Below are 21,932 nucleotides of genomic sequence, written 5' to 3' on the forward strand. Positions count from 1 at the left end.
CGGCATTTCACGGCATCAGTAGTTCAGCGCACGAATGCACACTTGTTATGCCCAAATGCCGGGGCTATCTGAGGCTGCATTTGCTCAGAAGCGTGCAAAGCTGTTTTCAGTGCCACCTGCTCCACTTGCACTTTTTAGGAGACAGTCACTGGCTACAGGCTGGCAGCTCCATCCTGACCTTAGAACACTCAAGAGCACATTGGTTCTCATGGCCGATACAACCTTGTTTACAAGTGAGCCTAAGTTCCTGGCAAACACCACTCTAGAGAGAGCAACATGGGAATACTTTCCAAGAAACTGCTACCACCTAAATTCCAGATCTCTCAGTAGCAAAAGAAAGCCAAGCCACATATACAACCTTGTGCAGATGGTCAAGGCTTTCCAAGTCACTAGGTTGATAATGTCAAGGTTAAAAGCCAGACAAACAAGAGATACAAAACTAACAGTGTCTGGAATCTTCTGCGGAAGTGCACAGTATAGCCAGTGCCTATCTACTGTCCCCAAGTTCTGGTACTGCCAGGAAACTCACCTGTGGCTCTGGAGGAAACAGAGCCTTTGAGAGGCGATAGAGGTTGCGAAGGTTGAACTGGATGCTTGTATTGGTGACTCTCAGCTCATGGATGTTTGTGGAACCATCCCGTGGACAGATATCACTCTCTCCAGAGAATGGAGACACCGTGATTGTATTCTTCAGCTCATATCGTGGCAAGTTGTCAGAAATCCCTCCGTCAACGTATCTCTGAAATCAAGACAAAGGAAGCACTCTTCATTCTTGTAACTGATCAAATGTTCATTCTTTTAACTGATCAAATGTTCATATTTGTGCCAACAATTTGGGAAGAGAATGGAGTATATCCACCAGCACTGGAGGAGTCAAAACCAGGGACAGCACAGCTGTCTTGTCTGTAATCTCCTTTTGCTAAGTGCCTTTCCTCCTACGGTCAAGTGTGTTGAAAGGCATATTCACTTGTGTGACTGCTGACTTACATCTCCTATGGGGTTTGACCGCTGTCCAATTAAATAACATGACACACCAATGACCACCTGCAGTGCAAATTAGCACTGATCTAAGCTGTCACACTGTGACATTGTGCCATTTTTCACTTGTGTTTAAAATGAATACGCTCAGACACGAGTCCCCACTGGCAGAAGGGTTGTTACCTAAGAGTAAAACCACATGATTTGTTGCTAGCAGGCTTATCAAGCAGCAATACCAACACACGCATACACATTTGGAATCTACTTGCTGTGGTGTGATAACAGAGTACGAGGGACTTGGGGTTTGCTCCTAACAGGCACCCTCTTATCAGAGAACGTCCTGTACCTATGTACCATAAACACATTTGCGCTACCCTTGCAGTAAGAGCAACCCCAGTAGCATATACTCAATTCAAAGTATTTGTTGCAGTACCATAATTGCACAAGGAGCTGAGCAAGACAATCCCTATCACAGGCCTTTGGCAGAGCAAGCAACACGCAGAAGATAAAAGGAAAGGGATGTTGGTCATACCAAAAGAGCAGCAAGTTTGAGACTTTGCAGAGCAAAAACTCAAGCTCTTGTGAGCCTCAGTTAGAGAAGAGGCCTGCTGATTTTGTATCAGGGTTGATCGTGCTATTTGCTGCCTGGAACCCTTCCCTTTGGATGCATTCAAAAGCAAATCATCATACAGAAGCTACACACCCCCATAAGCAGCACCTGTAACATCTTTCAGCTCTCTGCTGGGTTAGGAGCTGAGCTGGCAGAGACTGAACTCAGGCAGAGCATGGAAATGCTGATCAGAAGAGGATCTGTGTCATGCTTTGCCTTGTCTCACAGGCAGACTGACCACCAACATCAGTCTTTTGCCGCACAATGTCTAGGAAAATGCTGGCTGCTTTGCCTGGAGAGTGCTTTGCATTCTGTTCTCCCTTGCTTTACATGGCAGACAGGCACAGACCTCTTCAAGAAGCTCCCCTGAGCCTGGGGAACAGTTCATAGGCTTTTGGGCTGAAAGCAATCAAATTCAGCTATAGGAATCCAGCTCCCATCGAGGTGGCAGGGTGAGGGTGGACTGCACAGTGGGTTTCTTGGGAGCAAACTAAATCTCAAGACTACCTCTGCATACAGCCTACAGGTTCAAGGGAGATGGTTTGTGATTACAGTTGTAGGCTACAGCAGCACTAACTTGTAGCACAGGGCATTTTATCCTCATGTCAGGCCTTGTTCACCAAACACAGTATCAAGAGAGACACAGTTAGAGGCTCCTGCACCACCTGGGTTTGGGCAGTGAAGAAAGTGGAAGGATGGGATAGATTAAACTCAAGGAGAAGTACACCCTCTTGGAAACAGGAACACTCAGCTTGCTTACAGGATGCTTTCTGGACAACAGAGGTGCCAAAATCAATCGAACCCTCACCCCCTTTTAAAGTGGGCATCAGTCTTCCCTAAGCCAAAAGCAACTATAGCAAACTGTTAATTGTCATCATGTCCCCAAAGCTGCTCCACTGAAAGCCAGACTAGGCACAGCTAGAGTTGGAGACATCTGGCTGACTCCCTCTGCAAGGATGAGATCATGACAGGCTAAGTGGGAAGAGGACAGAGCAAAGCAGGCAGCACACACTTTGTTTGAAGACCGAGGTAAGTGTTTTAGCCACTTAACCAAGACAATAGTTTTGCAGTAAGGATGCAGAAACATACGTTTCCCTGAGGGTGGCAGCATGAGTGCACAGATGCCGTTAGGAAGAAGGCTTAACTACAGTAAGGCTGACAGGTAAAGCCTTCTCACTGCATGGAAATCCAGGAATACACGTGCAAACCCCACTCTTTGGTTCCCCAAGCAATGCCGATTAGGATTCCTTACTCAATACCAGCTGCCACTTCTTTGGATTTGCGTGAACCTCCAGTAAACCCAGCCTAATCACTCTCCAACCTCCTGCAAAGCCCCTAACAGCACAGAGCCACAGGTTGGAGCCCCCAGTTGCCTGCAGGTGTGAGCAGCAGCTTTTGGGAATCATTCATGGACTGGGGTAATTTCTGGGGTGCCCAGTTCCATTCCCTTATTGTGTCCTCCCGTGCACAGGGCCCCTCACTCATATGAGCTGATAATTTGCTTTTCGACTCTTGTTAGGGATTCGTCTCACCCATGTGCCATAGACAGTTCACAGGGAGAGCGTGTGTTGACAGGTCAGTTATTGACCCTTCCATTTCTCTCTATTTGAGAATTCTTTTTTTTCCTCCCCCCACCCATCTTCATCATCCACTCCATGGGACTACTAGAGCTCAGAGACAAGAACACCGCAAAAAGATCAGGAGGAAGACAGAATATGGATTTTACACTTTGCACAAAACCATACTGCCTTGCAAACTTGTCCTCATGCCAGGGCCTGTCAGTCTGTCCTGTGGCAAATACAATAATCAAAGGCATGCTAGAAACCATGCAGTCCTGTTTCAAAACCTTTTGCCAGGCTCATACCCAATCTAATTTAACCTCTTCCCTTGCCAGCTCCCCCTTCAGAGACAGAAAGGGCCATAATTTTCTGGGGAAGAGGTAGGAATTAATTTCCTCATCTCATATATTCCCTCCCCACCTTTCCCCAGGAGGAATCTTGACATGAGAAGTCACCCTTCAGTGTGCCAGGGCAGCTGCACATTCCAGAAACCCTCATGCTGTACGCAGCTTTGGAATTTTGAGATTTTGCCCGATTCACACTGACCTCAACTAGCCCCAAAGAGGTGTCAGGCAAGAGCCACTGCTATGCTCCCACCATCAGTGGGACAAAACCTCTGCCTGCAGTTTCTGAGCAAATGCCAAACCATTCTGATTCTGTCGCTTCTCTGAAGTGTTGGACATTGTACATTTCTTCTAGGTCATTTCCCTACCCAACATGCTTGCACAAGACAAAAACCAGCCAAGTTGTATATTATGCAGGAGCAAACCTGACCTCACATTTAGGACACAGGTAGCAGTGGGAGCAGATCTGATGCTGTGCTCTGACAGACTAAGGCATCTTGATCAGGTCACTTATGGGAAACCAGGGCACACATACATTAATAGCAGTCCTCCCTCTCCATTTTGACCACTTAGTTTGCAAACAAACAGCTTTTTAACGTGTGCATTAACCTATGTAGCACAAGGGGAGTCCAAGCTCAACTGAGGCCCTTAAGCACGACTGCAATATTCAGAGGTGCTCCAGCTCTGCACAGCTTTCAAATGTTTTCATTTCTAATATGCAAACACAGAAGAGAGAAATTGCTCTAGACAGCCTTGGGCAGGATATTAAAGAAAGCTCTTGCAGGCAGCAGAACACTATTGTCAGAGGAAGGTGAGGAAGTTCAGGAAGAACTCCATGGAAAAGAGGTTTGGTATCAGCACCACTAGTTAAAACCCCACAGAAAGCGTCAGGCACATGGGAGAGGGACTACACTCATGATTTCTATCCTGGACCCAAGTTCTTTCCACATGCAGAGGGTTGGAGCCTCAGTGATGGAAAGCCCTGTACCAAGCAGCCAGAAGAACTATCTGCTATGTCAGCCATCACTTGTCCAGATTGCTATATATTACTACCATGGTAAATCCTCTAGTCTTCAGGACACTTACAGCCAGCATTTACAGGCAGCAGTGGGATGAAGGCACATCCACTGTTGGAAGCTATTTATTTGAGAATTTCTCATGCCTCTTCAGGCTAATTGCTGCCATCAGACAGGCAATAGAACTGCCAAAATTGAGTACCAGTTCTGTTGTCTTATTCATTAGTACATGATTTAATGAAGGAGCATCTTAGAATCTTACTTACCACTCCACGCAAGGTTGGAGGTATCAGCCCACAGTAGACAGGGATAAAGGTGCTGCAGACACAGGCCTGAGGGGGAAAGAGATTCAGAATGTGAGAGGCAGATCAAAGCCTACTGAACCTATTACTCTTCTCAGAACACCACACTGGCTTGTGCTGACAATTATACTCCAGTACTAACGACATTTGAGAACAAGGCAAACCAGAACTGAATGCAGTTCCTGCCTAGCCCTCTGCAGTAAGTTTTCATTCACCTGAATCAGCTCCTCCTTGGAATTGAAGTCTGACAGTATCACATTTTCTCCATCAGAAACCCGTGTCAGGGAAATACCCAAACGTCCTGCTACAATCTCATGCCCATTCTCTGGCACAGACTTGGACAGGCAGATCCGAATGGTCTTCACCAAGTTGAAAGATGGGTGGAGTGGGCCTAAGAACCTCTTCCGGGCTTCTTTTGATACTCGAATAATGCTGGCGCCAGCCTCACCTGCAATGGGAGAAAGAAAAATGCATCATGAAATCCTAGCAAAACCAGCCTTCTCCTGCACAAAGTAAGGCACAGAAAAGCCTCATTCACAGCTTTACTCAGAGGTTTCTCCCCAATGGCTGATACACAACTCAAGACGAGAGGCTACTATGGGGCAGCGTTAGAGAAGTCATGGAAGTTTGCTGTCTAGGCCCTCACACTCCCCCATTGTAAAGAGCTACCCTCATCTTACATACATTTTATAAAGTCAAGGAAGATCACATGCATCTGGCTGAGGCCTCACATTTTTTCTTAAATCCTATTTCACTGGACAACACAGGGCTAGTAAAAACACAGACTAACAAAGAAAACAAGGGAGATGGTTTAACAGCTTTGAGCTTATGGCTAAATCCACTTCAAAACATCTTCCACTAAAACTTTTCTAGTAAACATCATCTTTTTTCTGACATGAAAAAGTTATCTGCCTGTAAGCGAAAGTGCCAGTAAATGGGAATATTGGTGCTTTCCAGCTCAGTGATGTCAGCTCTGCTGTGAATGTCAGCCACATCTCAAGTGAGCGAGACAGACACTATGGTCCATTAGGGAATCAGTGACTTAGTGCCATCTGCAGTCTTTGGTGTCCCATCCCTTCCGTGTCACATTCCACAGCACTACACTAGGCCCTGACAGCAAGCAGGGCTCAGGAAGGCATGCCTCCTTTACCCTTTCACACAGTGACAGAGCTGGGTTTGGAGGAGAGGAGACATCCCATCTGCACAAAAGGAAAGGCATCTGCTAAGCCCATTATCTCACAGTCACTAGAAGCCCGATCTGGCAAGAGCATCAGAGCTCTCCAGTGGGAAAGGAGGGATGGGAGAAAACAAACCAAAAACATAAACCCAAGCCAAACCCTCAGCAACCACCACACTGCCCTTTGCACAAACTGTCTGCAGCTTCCACAAACATCTCCTCGCCATGGTGAGATACAAGACAACAGTTCCTCTAAATACCACCCAATCACTACATTCCCAGGGGCACTGGGAATATACACACGAGACGAATGTGAGAGAAATAAAGAAGCTAGGAGAAAAGAGGCATGCTTTCACAAATTAAGACTTCTCTCCAACCAAATTTAATGACTGGCACATTTGTGAGGAAACTAATTAACTTTTAAATGTGGCCTCTCCTTGGGGAAAAAAAAAGTTTTCGAGACTGGAAAAAAAATATGATTCAGAGCTCCCAACCATGAGGGAGCTGTGGGGACATTAATAAAAGCGAAGACCGACAGCACCAACATTAAGTGAAATTTGTCTTTAATTCTGATCAGGTACTTAAGAGACCCTCCAAGTCCACACCTCAATGCTATGAATGACTAGAAGTTCAGTTCCTGGAGAAAGATGAAAGACTATCAGTTCAAGCCAACTGAAAATCCCTCCATTTTGCTCTCCCACCCAGTCTTGCAATTGCAGAAAGGAGGCAGCAGAATGAAAGAACCCAAGTTAGACCCAGGTTAATAAATATAATGGAGGTAAGATCAACAACACCCTCAAAGCTATGTTGACACATCCCAGTCTTTTGCAATACACGTGTGCCAGCAACACGTTTTCCACCAACACAGCAGGGGAATGTGATTTTGTGCTTAGGAAACCCATCAACACCAATAGCTCAAGCACGTCGAGAACTGGACCCTTGAACATGACCAGAGACTCTGGGGTCAGGATTTTAGGCACTGTGAGGTAGCAACTTAGCAGAAAATCCAAGTTACCCCCTCTGAAGCAATTTTTAGCACTATAATCCCAGTCTTTTGCTCTGTCCTAGAGCAATGTTTAGCAGTCTAATTCTGATCTTACTTACTCAATTAGCAGTAAGCCATTGAGCCCAGCCTGTTCCAGATAGTAGCCGCATGGTTCAACATCCTTCCCAACATGAAGGAAGTCAGCCTCATAGAAATTACATTTTATCAGCACCATGACATTAGCACTCATAACGCTCCCTAAGATGCCTTCACATCTGACAAGGGGAGGAAAGACACAAAAAGAAATGACACAACAGAGCCAAAAACTGAACGAAGCCCAGGCCAGCACCTCAGCCACACGACCCCAGGAAACTCCACTGCACTGAGCGCATTGCAGGGAGTTGCTAGCTTAGCTGAAAAAAAAAAAAAACAACAGTGGGAGGGTGGGTGTTGAGTGTGCTGCCATGGGGAGACACCCTGTGTGCAAAGGCCACGCTGGGGGGGTGGCGGAGTGCGCGTATCACCCAAGAGATGGTGCTTAGAGAATGATGCTTTCAGACTTGGCATCTCAGTGTGCAGAAAGATTTGATAGCAACACTGAAAACAACCGCAACTACATTGAGCTGGAAGTTGCTTAAGAAAAACAAAACAGCAAAGTCCCAACTATGCCAGGAAACAGTGTCTCAGCATTTGAAGGCAGACTTCAGTTGCAGCTGCTCCATCAGCATTTCACAGCCAAGTGGGGCGGGGGGGACAGAGAAGAACAGAGGATGAAATAAGTGTTATTGCTTATTAGCAATTTCATTCTTTGAGTACTTTCTGCTTGTTGTTTTGCATGTTTTTTTATACATGTGTGCATACATGCATACACGTAGGAGCTTCTGAGGCATTTCAATTTAAGGGCACCTGTGATTCTGTCGGACTTGCTGGCTCCCATCAAAGCAGAGTGTAGAACAGCTCTGTGGGAAGAGACAAGGACAGGGTGCTCTGCAGCACCACCAGCTTTCCTGGAAATAAGGTTAGCTGAGGGTTCAGCCAAAGGAATCAGGTTTACGTAGTTAGATCCATCACAGATGAAATGCCCTCTTGGAAAAACTTTTAGGAGGAGAGAGAAGAGGTGACAGTGTTTTAATCCCGTTACTACCAGAAGCGCTATTCCAGGAAAACCATCTCAAATTCTGCTCGCAGCCTGCCAGAGGGAGCAGCTGAATGAGGGGTGGTCAAGAGAGACAAGTTCTACAGAGGTCAGCCACCAGCTGTCAATTATTACTAGGACTAGTCCAGTGCCAATTCCAGTTCACAGAAAAGTTTCCCATGGTTTTTGATGGATCTGGTGACTCAGGACACAGGGTCACGCGAAAAAGCTAAATTAAGTTCCTCCTCCCTTCTTGAGGTACGTACCGAGGGGCAGAGACAATCCCTAATAGTTGGTATTGCTTGCTGGGAAGACATTTCATTCTTCTCCCACCAACCAATTAATTCAGTTTTCCCTGTACAGATTTACTAAGACAATATTCCTCTAAAAAGTATATTAATATATGTGGAATATTCCATTTTCACTAGGAAAGCCATATCTGCCTCCTCCCCTGCCCCAACCACTGCTCCAGGGGGTGTTGTTATACATGAATCCGAGTACTGCAGGGCCATCGTCCTTATCTGAATTTCAGTTGCGATGACGCAAAGGAGCGTCAGACAGTTGTGTCCTGAAACACCCCAACGTGTCCCTTGCCAGACCAGGAGGCCAGCTGATCCACTCTGCTGGTTCATCCTGTGATTTTTCTGCAGCGGCTACAAGGAGCAAGTTACTGTTACCAATGTGAAAAGACCTGAAGGCAGCTGCCAGTTTGCATTTCATTTTTAAGCTACGTTAAGCCACCTTCACGTTAGCTTACTGACATAGCAAGATCGTTCCCTTAAAGAAATGGCTTTCACCCCCACCAGTCACACTGACTTTCACTCACACCAGTCACGCTCAACTCCAAAATAACCCAGTCTCTAAGTCTCTCCTGCCTTGCATGCCCTAAACTACCATTCTCTAACCTGAAAAGCATTCAAGCAGCATTGCTATTTATAACTGTATACAAACATCTCCAGCCACAGCAGCCTGCTGATACTCTGTCTCTGGAAAAGGAGAGGAGCTGGAGATCAATCACCTAAAACTGATGTTAGCCAGGCTGCTGGGAAGACTCCTAACCGCAGCTAAGAGCTCCGAGATGAAACAGAAAGGCTACTTCAAGTCCGTGCAATGCATAAGGATGAGGACCATCGCAACACCCCATGGGAGGAAGGGTGATGAGTGGGGAAGAAGGGCCTCTTCAGACCTGCATCTTCAGCAGCAGAGCTTTTGCACCAAGGGCACCATGATGCTCACCTGTTGATGCTAGATCACATTGATAACCATTTGCCAGCCAGCAAGAGGACAGCTGACCCGTGAAGTATTTCAAGTGGAAAAAAAAGGCTACGATACAAATAAAAATAGGAGGAGAGCAGGCTGAAGAGGGAGAGGGGCATTCTGGACATTCCGCCCAGCAGCTCCTGTGACTGTGTCTCACCCGTGACACTGCAGCTCTTTCTGGAAAAGCTCCACATCGGCACAAAGATCACCCTCTGCGCCAGGGACATTCCTGCTCCCTGGCTAGTGCAGCAGTAAACAGGATGCAAGCTTAAAGGAAAGGCTCTCCAACAGCAGTGGAGAAGAGAGGACAGCACAGACAATGGATGGATGCAGGGACAGCACCTCCTGTCCCTGCTGGTAGGAGGCATGCACAGGAGGTCACACCCCAGACTGCAGATGCCATACCTCGCCTGGACTAATGGAGCAAGCAGGGAATTGCGCAGATCCCTGCTAAACCTGCTTCTCATTCAGCACGAACAAGAACTCAAATGGACTCCTTCCTACACATCAGCTAATAGGCGAGGCACTGCTCCTCTCTCCTCAGTTCCATTACCCAGCTAAGGCTCCAGGCCGGCCAGACACACCAATACCAAAAGCTTTGAAAGGAAAACAGCTAGCAGACGGAAGGGCGGGTGCTCTTGACATTCCTCCAGCACCTGGACAGCCCAACACCTTGTTACTTTGGGATGGCATGACCAAGCTATTTTGACTGCACAATTTTCAGGACGGGAGCCAGCTCCTGTGTACCATAACCAGGCACCTCATTCTGGAGCTGCCTAAGTTCTTAGCTATCTGTTAGAGCAATGTTTGTGTGATGCTCAGCACAAATGCTCCCTGCAACAGTCCCCAGCTATGATCTTCACACTTTGCTTTCAATTCAGATAGCTGCTGAGCATCACTGGAGTTCTCATGTTTCCCATTGGTAGTTCCCAGTCCAGACTTGAATTTAGGAATAGGATAAGACTGAAGGAATTTACTAGCATGATCTTCCTCCAGGTTAATTTACCTTGGTTGCCTGTCCCTTGCTATTTCAGCTGTTCCTGTACCTCATCCATGGAAGAGCTAAAAGCCTGTCTCTAGTGATGAGCATGAGTTTTGGGAGAGCTGTCCTGTGTCCTTCCTGGGCACAAATCCTCAAGTTGCTCCAGCTCAGCACACATAGGTCCTGCAGCTGCCTCGTCTCTGAATACTGAGAGTAAGCAATGCACATGCTTTTCCTGCCTGCCGTCTCCTAGGAGATGATACAGTCCTAATTATAACACAGTCCTGTCACCAGCCCAAAAAGATAAAGCTGTAAACAAGAGGCACCGAAACAAAAGTCTGCAAGCTGACATCTAGAAAATAATTAGCAGAGAACTTTGTTGGCTCTGTCCTCACAGGTAGCTCAGACTGCCAGAAAGTGCCTGCCACCAGTGCATAGCAATGCACCAGTGACCCAAGGACAGTGGGCAGTAATCTCAGTTTGTGAAAGATCCCACTGCTCAGCTGGACTTCTCTTCCTCTTCCCACACTCACGCTGAAGCACTATTTAAGCACAAAGGAAAAATGCCCATTATTAAAATATTTGAGGCTGGGGGATGGCAGCTAGCAGTGGAGCCTCTAAAGGCACTAATTCTTCTCACATCTGTACACATCTTCCTGCGAGCAAGTAATATTGAGAAACACCATGTACCAAAACAAGCTGTTCTTCTGGGACTTCCCTAATTTTTTTGTTCTGAGGTATATTTATATTTGGTTTAAGGTCTTCATTCAATTCTTCTCTCCTACTATTTTGCCATCAGATAAAAACATAGCTCAGCTGACCCGGCTCCAGATAAGAGATACAGGAAGGAAGCTTTTTGGGTTTTGGAGGTTTTTTTTGGTGATACATAGGTAGCAAACACAACTCCCCCAACACACACTCAGTCTGCAGGTAACCCTACTGCTTGACCAGCTGTTCCTGTGGCAGGGAACACTTCCTATCAGGGGCTCCATGCAGGGATTCAACCTGAGCTCAACAAGCAAGTCATTTTGCAAAGGAGATTTCTTAGAAAGCCTTACCACTGGTTGAAAATAATGGTCTTTCTCCCCCTTTGCTCAAGGGTGAGGGGCACTGATTACATACCCTATTGGAGTCACTCCTAGAGATCCCTATCAGGCTACGGTAAGCAACATCTATTCTGACCTTACAGGTGGAGCAGGTGGAAACACCGAGAGGAAGAGACAGCTTTTCAAGTAGGGCCAGCTCTCGCAGCCAGAAGCAGAAGCTGAAGGAAGGGCTCAGCCCACAACACTTTCTGGCTCAGATTCTCAGTGCTCAGCATTGCAAAGTCTAGACACAAACAGTGCCAAAATACAGCCTGCGGCAGGAGGACTAAGTAAATCCAGATCACCTGCAACTGCTTCAGAGCCAGAAGCCTCCCTCTTAATACGTTTGTTCCCCAAGATGTTTACTTTTCTATTTCAAGTTAAGATTGGGGGAAAAAAGCAAAAAGCTGTTGGTTACTTTATCTATTCAAATAAAGCCAAACCAAAAGGAAACATTTTTCCTCTTTGAGCCAAAAGAGACAGTTATTTGGTGTGCTCTGGATACCAGTTAATAGATGAACCAGAACTACTGCCATGTCCTGGATATGGGGAGTACAAGGAGAAGATCTGATTTTAAGTTGCCCCTGTTTTTTCCTCTTGCACAGAGCAGCTCACCAGGCAACCCACAGTGACTATTTCCTGCCTGTCCACTAACCAGTACCTACAGGGTAGGACCCTCGTGCAAGCCAAAGTGCAAATGCACAATTCATGCCCCATCTCACCTTAAGGCAGGTTTGTCCACTTTGTACAGAAGCAAAAAGGCTTTGGGAGAACGGGCACAAGAGCTGCCAGGCTTGATTATGTCTCTAAGCTAAACCTTTGCACCGGACTTACTGTAGTGTTGGCACACCAAAGCCTCACCAGGCGACTGTTGTTCTGCAAGCTGAGGCTTGCTTTGTTTCTGCGGCCAGGACTGGAGCATTTACTCTTGCAACACAGATCGGAAAACAGTGCAGCTGCTACTGCGAAACAATCAATAGGAAGGCCAAGAGGCAGCGCTGTTCATGCAGGCAGCCAGGATTCTTTCTCTGTCACAACCCCCAACAGCAATCCCCACTAGCCTAATCTTTCTCCACTGTAATTCCCTAATACGAGGCTTAATGCTGCATTTCTGTTCACCACGTTAAACAGAAATTAAATGGTATAACAGCACATGACAAGGAAAAGTTGCTCAGGATATGAAAAGTTGCAAGCTGTACTGAAAACCATGTCCTGTCCTCATCCATCAATCCCTGCCAATTCTACAGTGCAACTCAAATTCCATGGGATGACAAGAAAAGAGGATTCACAGAGTAAGAGAAGGTGCAGCCCAGATCCCTGCTGCTCGCTCCGAGGCAGAGCAATGCTGGGGTTTGGGTCACTTTTTAGAAGCAAGTATTCAGCAAGAAAAAGCTAGCAGAGGGGAGAAATGGACCAAAAAACATGAGGTAACAATACAAAATTGCCTTTTTACTCTGCCCTGCAGAGAAGCAGAAGTGGAACCACATCAAACTCTTGCTTTATTCATCCAAGTGAAAACCAGTAATGCAAAGCCTCCAGTAGCTGTTATTCTGAACAGGAACTGGTGCAGAAGGATCAAGTCTCACCCACATGCACAATATTACACACACACACCCTCCATACTCATTTCTCAGGGCCAGTTTGCAGGATGGCATTACACACCTAGAGAAAGAGCGCAGCTTCCACTTCACAGTGGAGGTATCACTAGAGGTGAGATGCTCTGGAGGAAGAGAGACCAGTGCTACAGGACAGTAGATAACTTTGCCAGGCACCTGCACCACAGACTGATGAAGACAAAGCAGAGCAAGCAGTCATCGTTTCTGTTTCCAGAGCCTGAAGAAATAGCTGCCATGCCAGTATCACTTCAGCTTTATCACACACTAGCCATTACCCTCAGCTGGCTCACCAACACCAAAGCAGGGCCCACACACAGCTTTTGGTGGCTTTCAGTCTAATGCCTGCTAAATGCTCTCCTGCATGCTTGCAGGCGACAATTGTTTTGTGTTCACCTGAGACGTCACCAGGGATGTTACCAGAGACATGGCTAGCTCTGTCAAACAGAAAAGGGCAGCTCCCTTCTCCCCTGTCCTTTCTCACTATACACCTGTGCAGCTGCTAGAGTGCTGTCTCACCCTGACACAGAATGAAAGGAATAACTCTGCAGTCCTCTGCTGGCCCTCAGCCTGCATCGTGCCCAGCTCCCTCATGCTTGCACCGCTAGCCAACTGCTCCAATCCATGCCAAGTACCTCCCTGTGCACCTGTGAGCACGCTGCTTGCTGTGCCCCCTTTGCCCTTCCATCTCACACAGGCATGTTAAGTGTCACCTTACACCCCTGAACTTTTCCCCACTAGCCATGGTTTGAGCAGAGCCTGCTACCAGCAAGGAACTGAGAATGAGAAGCTTCGTTCCAAAGCAGTCCTCAGAAGAGGCACGGGCATTTTGTTCTAGAAGGAATCTCATTTTGATGATAAAGCTTATTTGGGAAGGATCTTCAGTCAGACCACAAGCTAGGCTGCGTTCCTTGGGAGCCATGACACAAGAATATCTGGATTACCTTTCTTCCATGGACGTCAGCAGCAGTCCCCCAACCACAACTCCTGGGCACTGAGATGATTTGGGTTCTCTGAAAGCAGTCACGTGAGCAGGACAGGAGCTGCTCACAGAGAACTGCACAGACCTCTGCAAGGGAAGAGCCTCTACTGAACCCTTCCTGCAAGGCTGAGCAGTGCACAAGCAAGGAGAGCTGCAAGACAGATGTAGCAATGTCCACCTGAAGCTCACACGCACAGAATGAACTCTTCTGTGTGCAGTAGTATAGCTAGTAGTTAAATGGTTAGTTTGTTCCCATAAAGTTTTTACCAATCCCACTATAAGAACGCTGTGCTAGATAAATCAATGTAACACCTCCTGCACTGACAGCCCATCCTCAAACAGGGCTCTAACTTTCTCCATGCATGACATTAACTATGGAAGCCTGAATCCACACCCTGCCTCCATGATACACTGGAATAACTTTCTTACCAGGTCTATCCCTGAATCAGCAGTGTTCAATGAAGCTGGCAAGAGCAGGTCTTGTAATTAACATATGTAAAGGGCTCCCCTATTAATTTACACCCACAGATGCCACCTCCTCTACTTCGGGATGCTAAACTAGATAATCCACAGGAGTGGCAGCTCAGAGATGCTGCCAGAGCCTCCAACACTAAGATGGTACTCAATCCTTTAAATCCTAACCCAAAAGGCTTGCAAAACCATTATCCATCCAAACGAACTGCAACGTATGAAAAGGAAGAGAAAGGTTCATTCTCAGAAGAGATTCTCCAGAAGAAGCCAAGAAGCCAAGAGCCTGGGAAACAGCTACAGAAGACGCTTCATAAAGCTTGCTGATTCCAGAGGACTTGTCAGCCAGAAGCCATCAGTGTAGATTTGGCCTTTATCTGCACTAGAAAGCACTACAGCTACAGTTCTGGGCAAGCACCAGAGGTCAGCACAAAGCCCTGGGTTCTACTAGAACTACCAGCTTCCACATCTGGCATATCCCAAGCACCAAGAAAAAAGCGTACACCACCTGCCTGGACTTGTCACCGCTGGGATCACATGGCGCTTGGCTTGTTCTGAGCCCTTCAGCTGGGGAAGAGTCCCTTTCTCCAGGAACACTGAGGGCAGCTCTCCCAGATGCACTCTACTGCAAATCAGCACAACCCCAGGGTCAAGATCAGCAGCTATTGTCACAAGCAGCTATTGTATCACAAGTGCCAAACTCTCTCCTCCCTTCCCCTGGCCTTTGTACCTAAAACAGGCAGAGCTACAACAATCTCCAGCACCTTTTCTATACTCACAGGCTCACCAGTTCCCTCCCTTCTCTGTGCTCCTTGGAAGGGATTTTCTACTGCCCCAGACCCTATCACTTCCAGGACACATTCTGCCTTTTCCCAGGGACATAGACGTATCTAGATTCTTGAAGGCACATCCTAACTTTCACCTCAGGTCCCAGAAGGAAGGAGGCTGAGTATTAAAACTGGGCAACAGAAGTGAAGAAGTGCAGAGGGAATTTAATGGGAAAGTGGTGGCCAGTTTGGAATCCAACCAACAACAGGGCTTGCCTCCTGGAGAGGAAGGTGGATGGGAGTCACCCACTCACACTGCTCCTTGGAGTAGGAGATTTCTGAGCTTTTGCAAAGGAGGCTTGTCCATTTTCAACTCCAGAAAGAAGGAATGCTGACCAAATTACCATTTCTCCCTTGCATAGCCCTCTTCAAGTTCAGTACAAAGCAAGCACAGCACAAAGGAAGCACAGAGAAGTCCAGCGTAAGCAGAGGGCTAGCATCAGAGTACAGTCACTCCCAAGCCCACCGTGCTGGAAGGCAGACAAGAAACAAACACTATCAGCTACTGGATGTGCAGGCAGAGCTGCTGTAATCACTACAGTAGCAGGAGTTTGGAACTGGAAGACAGGGCAAGGAATCTGAGGAAGGATTTTGATTTATCAAATATTTTTGACTTAACTTTCAAACTTAATCAATAACCAGACATAGTACCCTGAAGAACACATGACAACTTCTTATATTTTATAGGGAGAGTTTGCAGGTGCCTTGAAGAGTTTTGGGAGATAAGAGGCAGAAAGAAGTGGAACAGCCTGGACATGCTACAAGCTCAAGAGAGATGCTAAAATTACGGTCCAGAAGAACAATCATGCAAATACTGCTTGCACTGTTGCCACTGACACTGCACAGCTGCTGCTGCAGCTGACAGCAACGCTGGGCACCAAGCTGCTCTGCACACCTACTGTCTATGTGGGATGACAGCAAAATAAACACATGCACCGCTATGACTATGTTTTTCGTTAAAAGTGGCTGCTTGGCTTCCCTTGTACTCAACCAACGAGACGCATGCAAGGGCACCTTTCCTCATGGGAACTTTCTTATTACAGACAGGCAGACAGCAGGAACAAATTCCTTCCCTCCGAGCAAAAGGTATTGCAGGGTGCTCCAGCTGCTTGGCTGCCAGCTTACTCATTTGGACACCCAAGCCTGCAGTCCGGTGACCACTGATGGCACTGATCCAGGCACAGCAGCTTCTCCACCATGCCAGTGAACATTTCCAACTATGTCAGCACAGAACATCCCTCCACCCACATCTATTGTCCACCAGAGAAAGAAGCAGCCGTTTTACCGCTGCCAGGGAGCACCAGGAGGTTCTCCGTGAATTACCTCCACGTCCCCATGGATGTACATAGGGGTGCCTCTCCTTCCGTTGACCGGGCTGGGGCTGCTGAGCTCAACTTTTTCGCCAGCTAGGGCCTTTGCAGGAGATACAAATGACTACCTCCTGTGCAGGGAGGGACTCGAGCTTTAAGAGGCCACAGATGCTATGAAGCTTTCCTTCGTGTACCTGAAGAGATCTGTAGATCTCTTCACACAGACACACAAGACAGCATCACATATATTTCCTTGAGGATAAGCTTCACAATTCACGCTTTGGCTAGCATAAACTGGCATTGCTCTGAGGACTCCATAGAGACTAAGCTGATTTATTTCCCTCTCTCAATCTGGGATTTAGTGTTAGACTCCACACACAGAGAAAATAACCTCCGTGACCAGCCCTTAAGCCTTCGCATGCACATAATCAAATTTCAGGAACACAACATTGAAGGTGCTGCTATCATTCATTATCTCAATTTCAAAATGTAAAAGAAGGTTGGTTTGTTTTTCCCCCTGCTACCCAATGGAAAAAGTCTCTCCAGTTCAGCAGCATATTTCCTGGTGGTCACATGGTGACAGCTGACAAGCAAACCTGAATGTCAAATAACTGTTACTTCATCTCAAGTTGAGCCTGAGAGAGAGTCCTGGCTAAGATACTAGTTTAAATAAATAAATAAAGTCCTGTAAACAACTCAGGAATTGCTCTCCAAAGAACACTTCAAACAACGCTGCTCAATCTAGCAGATATATGGCCTCCTTTCTGTATTCTTAGTACTAGAACCACCCCCTCATCTTGCTTTATCTTTTTCTGCTGACATTGTCATGCTTTAAGAGAACAGCTAACACCCACAGATGGGGTTTGATAGCCAGCTTTGCCTCTGACAGCAGAGCCCACCTCTTTCCCCAAAAAAAGAAGCAATTCAGCAGTTCCAGCCCACCCTCATGTGAGAGCTGTATAGGACTGTATTCACATGCCATGCAGACAACTGAGATGCTGTTGGTTAACTATGAGTCACAAGCAGTCTGGGACCTTAGCATCAGCTCAAAAACAGCTTTTCAGTGAATACAGGTTCACATCCCATCATCCGTTCAGACTGCTACACTTCCAAAGCGGGCACACCAAATCCCATACAGCTCACCAGAGTGAGATGATTCAAGACCCTTAACAAAAATATATCCCCTACTCTGTATTAAAGATTTAAGAATCTGACAGCAGCTGAATTTTAGCATTACTCATCACTGAAAAAAGGACAGTCTTGTCATGTCACGTAAGCCAGTTTTACTTATCCAGGCCCACGACTTAAGGATTTATTCAGACAGGTAAGCATCCTCAGAGGTCCAGACGTAGAGTTTGTGAAAAACTGCAAGATTTGAGGTATGTATAAGCAGGAGACCGCAGAGCCAGCACAAAAGGTCTTCTCATTTGCCTGGCATACAAAGGTGCATTTCCTGGTGTGCTGGACTCCAACAATCCCAAGAGAAGACACAGGCATGACACAAGGCCATTTCCCAGAAAACCCTCAGGACAAGAAGTGATTCATGCTACAACACTGCAGTATGCACAATCAAGTAACTTCTAAACACGCAAGATTTCGTCTGATGCACCTTGATAGCCACACAGATTATTCTAGTGGAAAAATAGCAAGGCTTTTTCATGCCAGTGAACTGAATAATCTCAAAGCTGGAAAGAGCACTTCAGATGTGGGACAATATCACTGTTGTAGCCCTGGAGAATAAATCCAAGATCCCTACAACTTAATGGTAAAGTGCTTAACAAGAGCTAGGCGAGGTCATATCAGACCATAAATACCTCCTAGCCACTTATTTAGAAATAAGGTCCTCTGCCTAGCTAATATGGATGCCCAATGTCATTTTATTTAGTATTCTCAGATGTACCCTTGAAGTCCACAGTGAGCTCTCAAGGATGCAGATCATTTGGTCAGGGCTTTCAGTTCAGTGTTAGCCCACAGCGAAGCCTTACTGCCCTATACAAATGATGATGGCGTGGTCTTAATTCAGGGAGAAGGCAGAAGAGCTTAGAGGCAAGCTGAACAGACACAAAGGCCAGAAGGAAAAGCTGGAAAAAGATACAACTAAGTGGGATCTTACACTCTAAAGTCCAAGAAAATTTCTGTTCTCTCTGATTAGGGTCTGAAAGGATTGGAACCAAAGAAAAACCCCAAAGGAAGAGCTTTTTTCACTCCTCCCCAGGACATATTTATCTTTGCACAATAGAGTCTCATTGAGTTCAGAGCCAGCTACAGGTGCATGAAGGCACTAACTAACCTTATCTACATATAGCCAAATAAGCAACACTTCTGCAAAATTCCCTTCTGCTTGTCGTCTATCAAGAGACACCATATAGCATGCCAATTTGATGGACAGGGCAACAGACAGTACAGAGTAGCAGTTGCCATAAGCTTAAAAGACCACAGGCTATTACACCTACTCTCAGACAGAAACCAGTTGCACAGCAAATACAGATACTTGGGATCCTACAACTGCTCCTCTAGTACAGGCTGCAGCTGTACCTTCTGCCCTGTCCCCTTCTTCCCTATGATTTCATTCTAACCCCTGGACCTCAGCCTGGAATCTGTACTGTCAGGAGGGTTTACGACAGGGACGAAGTACAGCGATACAGCAACCTGTTTGCTTTTACTTTCATAAGTCATCTCTGTTGCCTTAGAGATGCTCTCTACCCGAGATATATGCCAGCCACACAGGCAGAGTCAAAAGAAAACTATCCCAGAGATGCCAAACTTAAGACAGAATTTGAACACCCAAGCCTTGGCTGGCTTTAAACAGCATGGTTTGTTCTCTTTCGGGAGGGAGACAAATGCTGCCTAGGTGGTGGCTCCTAACTCAGTCCTCTTTATCATGCCTCCCCTTATACCTGCTAGGGAGCAGGAGAAACTATTCTAATCCTGATTCACAGAAAGCTCCCTTACCAGGCTGGGTAACTCCCTGAGGGCAACACCTAGCACACCATGGAAGTCTGGACACATAAACAGCAAGAACACAGTAGACATGAAAACAGCCTTGCTCAGCACTATAATGGCATCTGAGCAAGGCAAAGGATTTGGGCAATAGTGCCAGCCTGTCTCATGTTCGTGACACACCTCCGAGTACCACAGGGACCACCCCAGTTAGGGAACTAATTGGGCAGCCACCTCTTCAACAGAAGCAACAGCAAGTAAAGCAACCAAATCCCTGGCAGCTATCAGCAAATGGATCCCTGCAGGAAAAGGGATTAGAGGAGGCCTTTTCCCTTGTCCACAATAAAAGCTGGCACCATGGCATGACTACAGCCTTTTGAGATCCCAGACAGGGGTTTGAACAGCTGGTAAGAGCTTCCCATTAAGCTCCAGAAGCGACGGTTACACTTCATTGGGCATTTATGTAAACAAAATGCTAAGGAGGTAGAAACTTCAAACCTCACTACACAGAAAAAGCTAGCTTTTGCTGCACGAAGGCTACATCTCAAAACTCTATCTTTCCCCAAAGAACAGGGAGTGCCATGGAAAGACACCTGTGATCAAGGTGAGCAGAGTTCAAGCACTAAACACCTCTGGTTTCACTTGACTTTAGGAGAGGCTTGTAATTCTCTGAGACTAAATAGATATACCTGATTCTCTCACACCACACTCCCCTTTCAAGTTTAAGACACTTTTCTGCATTTGTTATTCTCAAAATAGAAGCTTCCAAGTACAGACTCTAGCACGTGTTTTTTGACTTTCCCCCTCCATATGCCAAACAGCTGAACTTCAAAACAGCAAAAAAAGGTAGGCACCACACAACATTCTCTTCAGCTGTTCTCCAGACATGCCCGAAGCAGGGACAGACTACACAGTGTGCCTGCTTCAGAGATAAATTTTTAAGGTTTCTTCTGTAACTTGGAAACCGAGATAATATCTAGCTAAACTGGAGATCTAGCTCTTGCAGAGAAAATTCCCCAGTGCCCTACACCCCCGGGAATAACCCTTTTCCAGAAATAAAGATGCTAAGAAAGAATAAAGAGAGGTTTCCTAGTTACTCGGAGATGCTGTTCAACTCTAATCCACACATGCTGCTTGATGTCTCCATCTGCAGCTGCTTTGCCTCCTGTTCGCAGCCACATGGTGAGAGGTCGGCTCCTCTCCTCATCGACAGCCCCACCGGACCTACATTCAAGCCAGCCAAACCCGAGAACCAAGCCCTCACAAGCCCACGTTGCTGTGGTGGGGGTCAAAACCCTGTTCGTGACTTCCTACCATCAGGGGCCTTCTTGACGCGTGGTGCCGGTCCCCGCTGCGGACACCTGCTCTGTAGGGCACCGCCCTCCACCCCATGGGGGCCAGGCGCCCATTTTGGACGATGCTTCACCGCCTTACGGGGCTGAAGTGTCTCCGACACCCCCCTCTCCCCCCCCAAAGCCCAGCCTGAGGCGCGCAGCCACCGGCGAGGAATCAGGGCAAAGGAATACTGAGGTAAAGGCCTTAAAAACAAAGCGCCGCAGGCATTTAGGAAGGAGGAGGAAGGCGCAGCGCGATTTCCACGCCCACCCACTCCAACGCTGTTGTAATTAAAAAAAAAAAAATTAGTAACAGCGAAGGGAAGACTCGAAGGAGCGCTCGGCTCCGGCAGCCGGCTGGCCTGGCCGTGACAGCGCCGGCACCTCAGGCCGGCCCGGAGGGCTCCGCTCCCGGCCCGCGCTTACCGAGACAGGCGCCGCTGACCAGCGCGGTGGCGGTGAGCGCCCCGGCTGAGGCGCCGTAGACCTTCCTGGCGTTGGCGACGAGAAAGGGGGCATGTTCCTGCAGGCAGCTGGCTACCCCGATGTGGTAGACCCCCAGGAAGCCGCAGCCGGCGAAGGAGATATTCCAGGTGGAGTCCAGGGGGAACATGGCCTCCGCGCCCCGCTGAAGGCGGGGGGGGCAGCTGAAGGGGAAGAAGCAGTCGCGACGGGGAGGGGAAGCTGCGGGGCTCCTCTCAGTTCACACCGCTCCTTGACGGGCGGGGACAAAGGACGAGAGCCGGGAGACACCGCTGCCCAATGAAGGAACCGGTATCACGGCGAGTTTTGCCGCTGGGTTGCCGGCAGCGGCCGCCGAGCTTATATAAGGCGGCCCGGCCCTCGGGCCCGCCCTCGGCCTGCGGAGGGGCCGAGCTGAGGGGAGGCGGCCATGTCGCCTCCCCTCAGCTCGGCCCCTCCGCAGGCCCCGGCCTTGGGCGGGAACAGCCCGGCCCCTCCTTCCAACCCTTCCTCCGGTGAACCCCGTCTCTCAGCCCGGCGAGGCCGGTCCCCGCGGGCATTGT

The 21,932-nt window shown here is 47.6% G+C and overlaps 1 protein-coding gene across 1 annotated transcript in view; it reads right to left on the minus strand.

The window, feature by feature from the left end:
- The window catches only part of PNPLA2 (patatin like phospholipase domain containing 2), a 32,212-nt gene extending 10,494 nt beyond the window's left edge, over positions 1-21,718 (minus strand). Inside the window, exons 1-4 of the mRNA XM_054198626.1 lie at positions 21,334-21,718; positions 5,025-5,257; positions 4,774-4,839; positions 530-739 (exon numbers count right to left, since the gene is read on the minus strand). Of these exons, the coding sequence (XP_054054601.1) occupies positions 530-739; positions 4,774-4,839; positions 5,025-5,257; positions 21,334-21,520 (696 nt within the window). The 5' untranslated portion in view covers positions 21,521-21,718. The remainder of the gene's footprint in view (positions 1-529; positions 740-4,773; positions 4,840-5,024; positions 5,258-21,333) is intronic.
- Positions 21,719-21,932: the final 214 nt, after the last annotated feature.

Source organism: Rissa tridactyla, chromosome 4, assembly GCF_028500815.1.
Source record: "Rissa tridactyla isolate bRisTri1 chromosome 4, bRisTri1.patW.cur.20221130, whole genome shotgun sequence".
NCBI classification, from domain to species: Eukaryota; Metazoa; Chordata; class Aves; order Charadriiformes; family Laridae; genus Rissa; species Rissa tridactyla.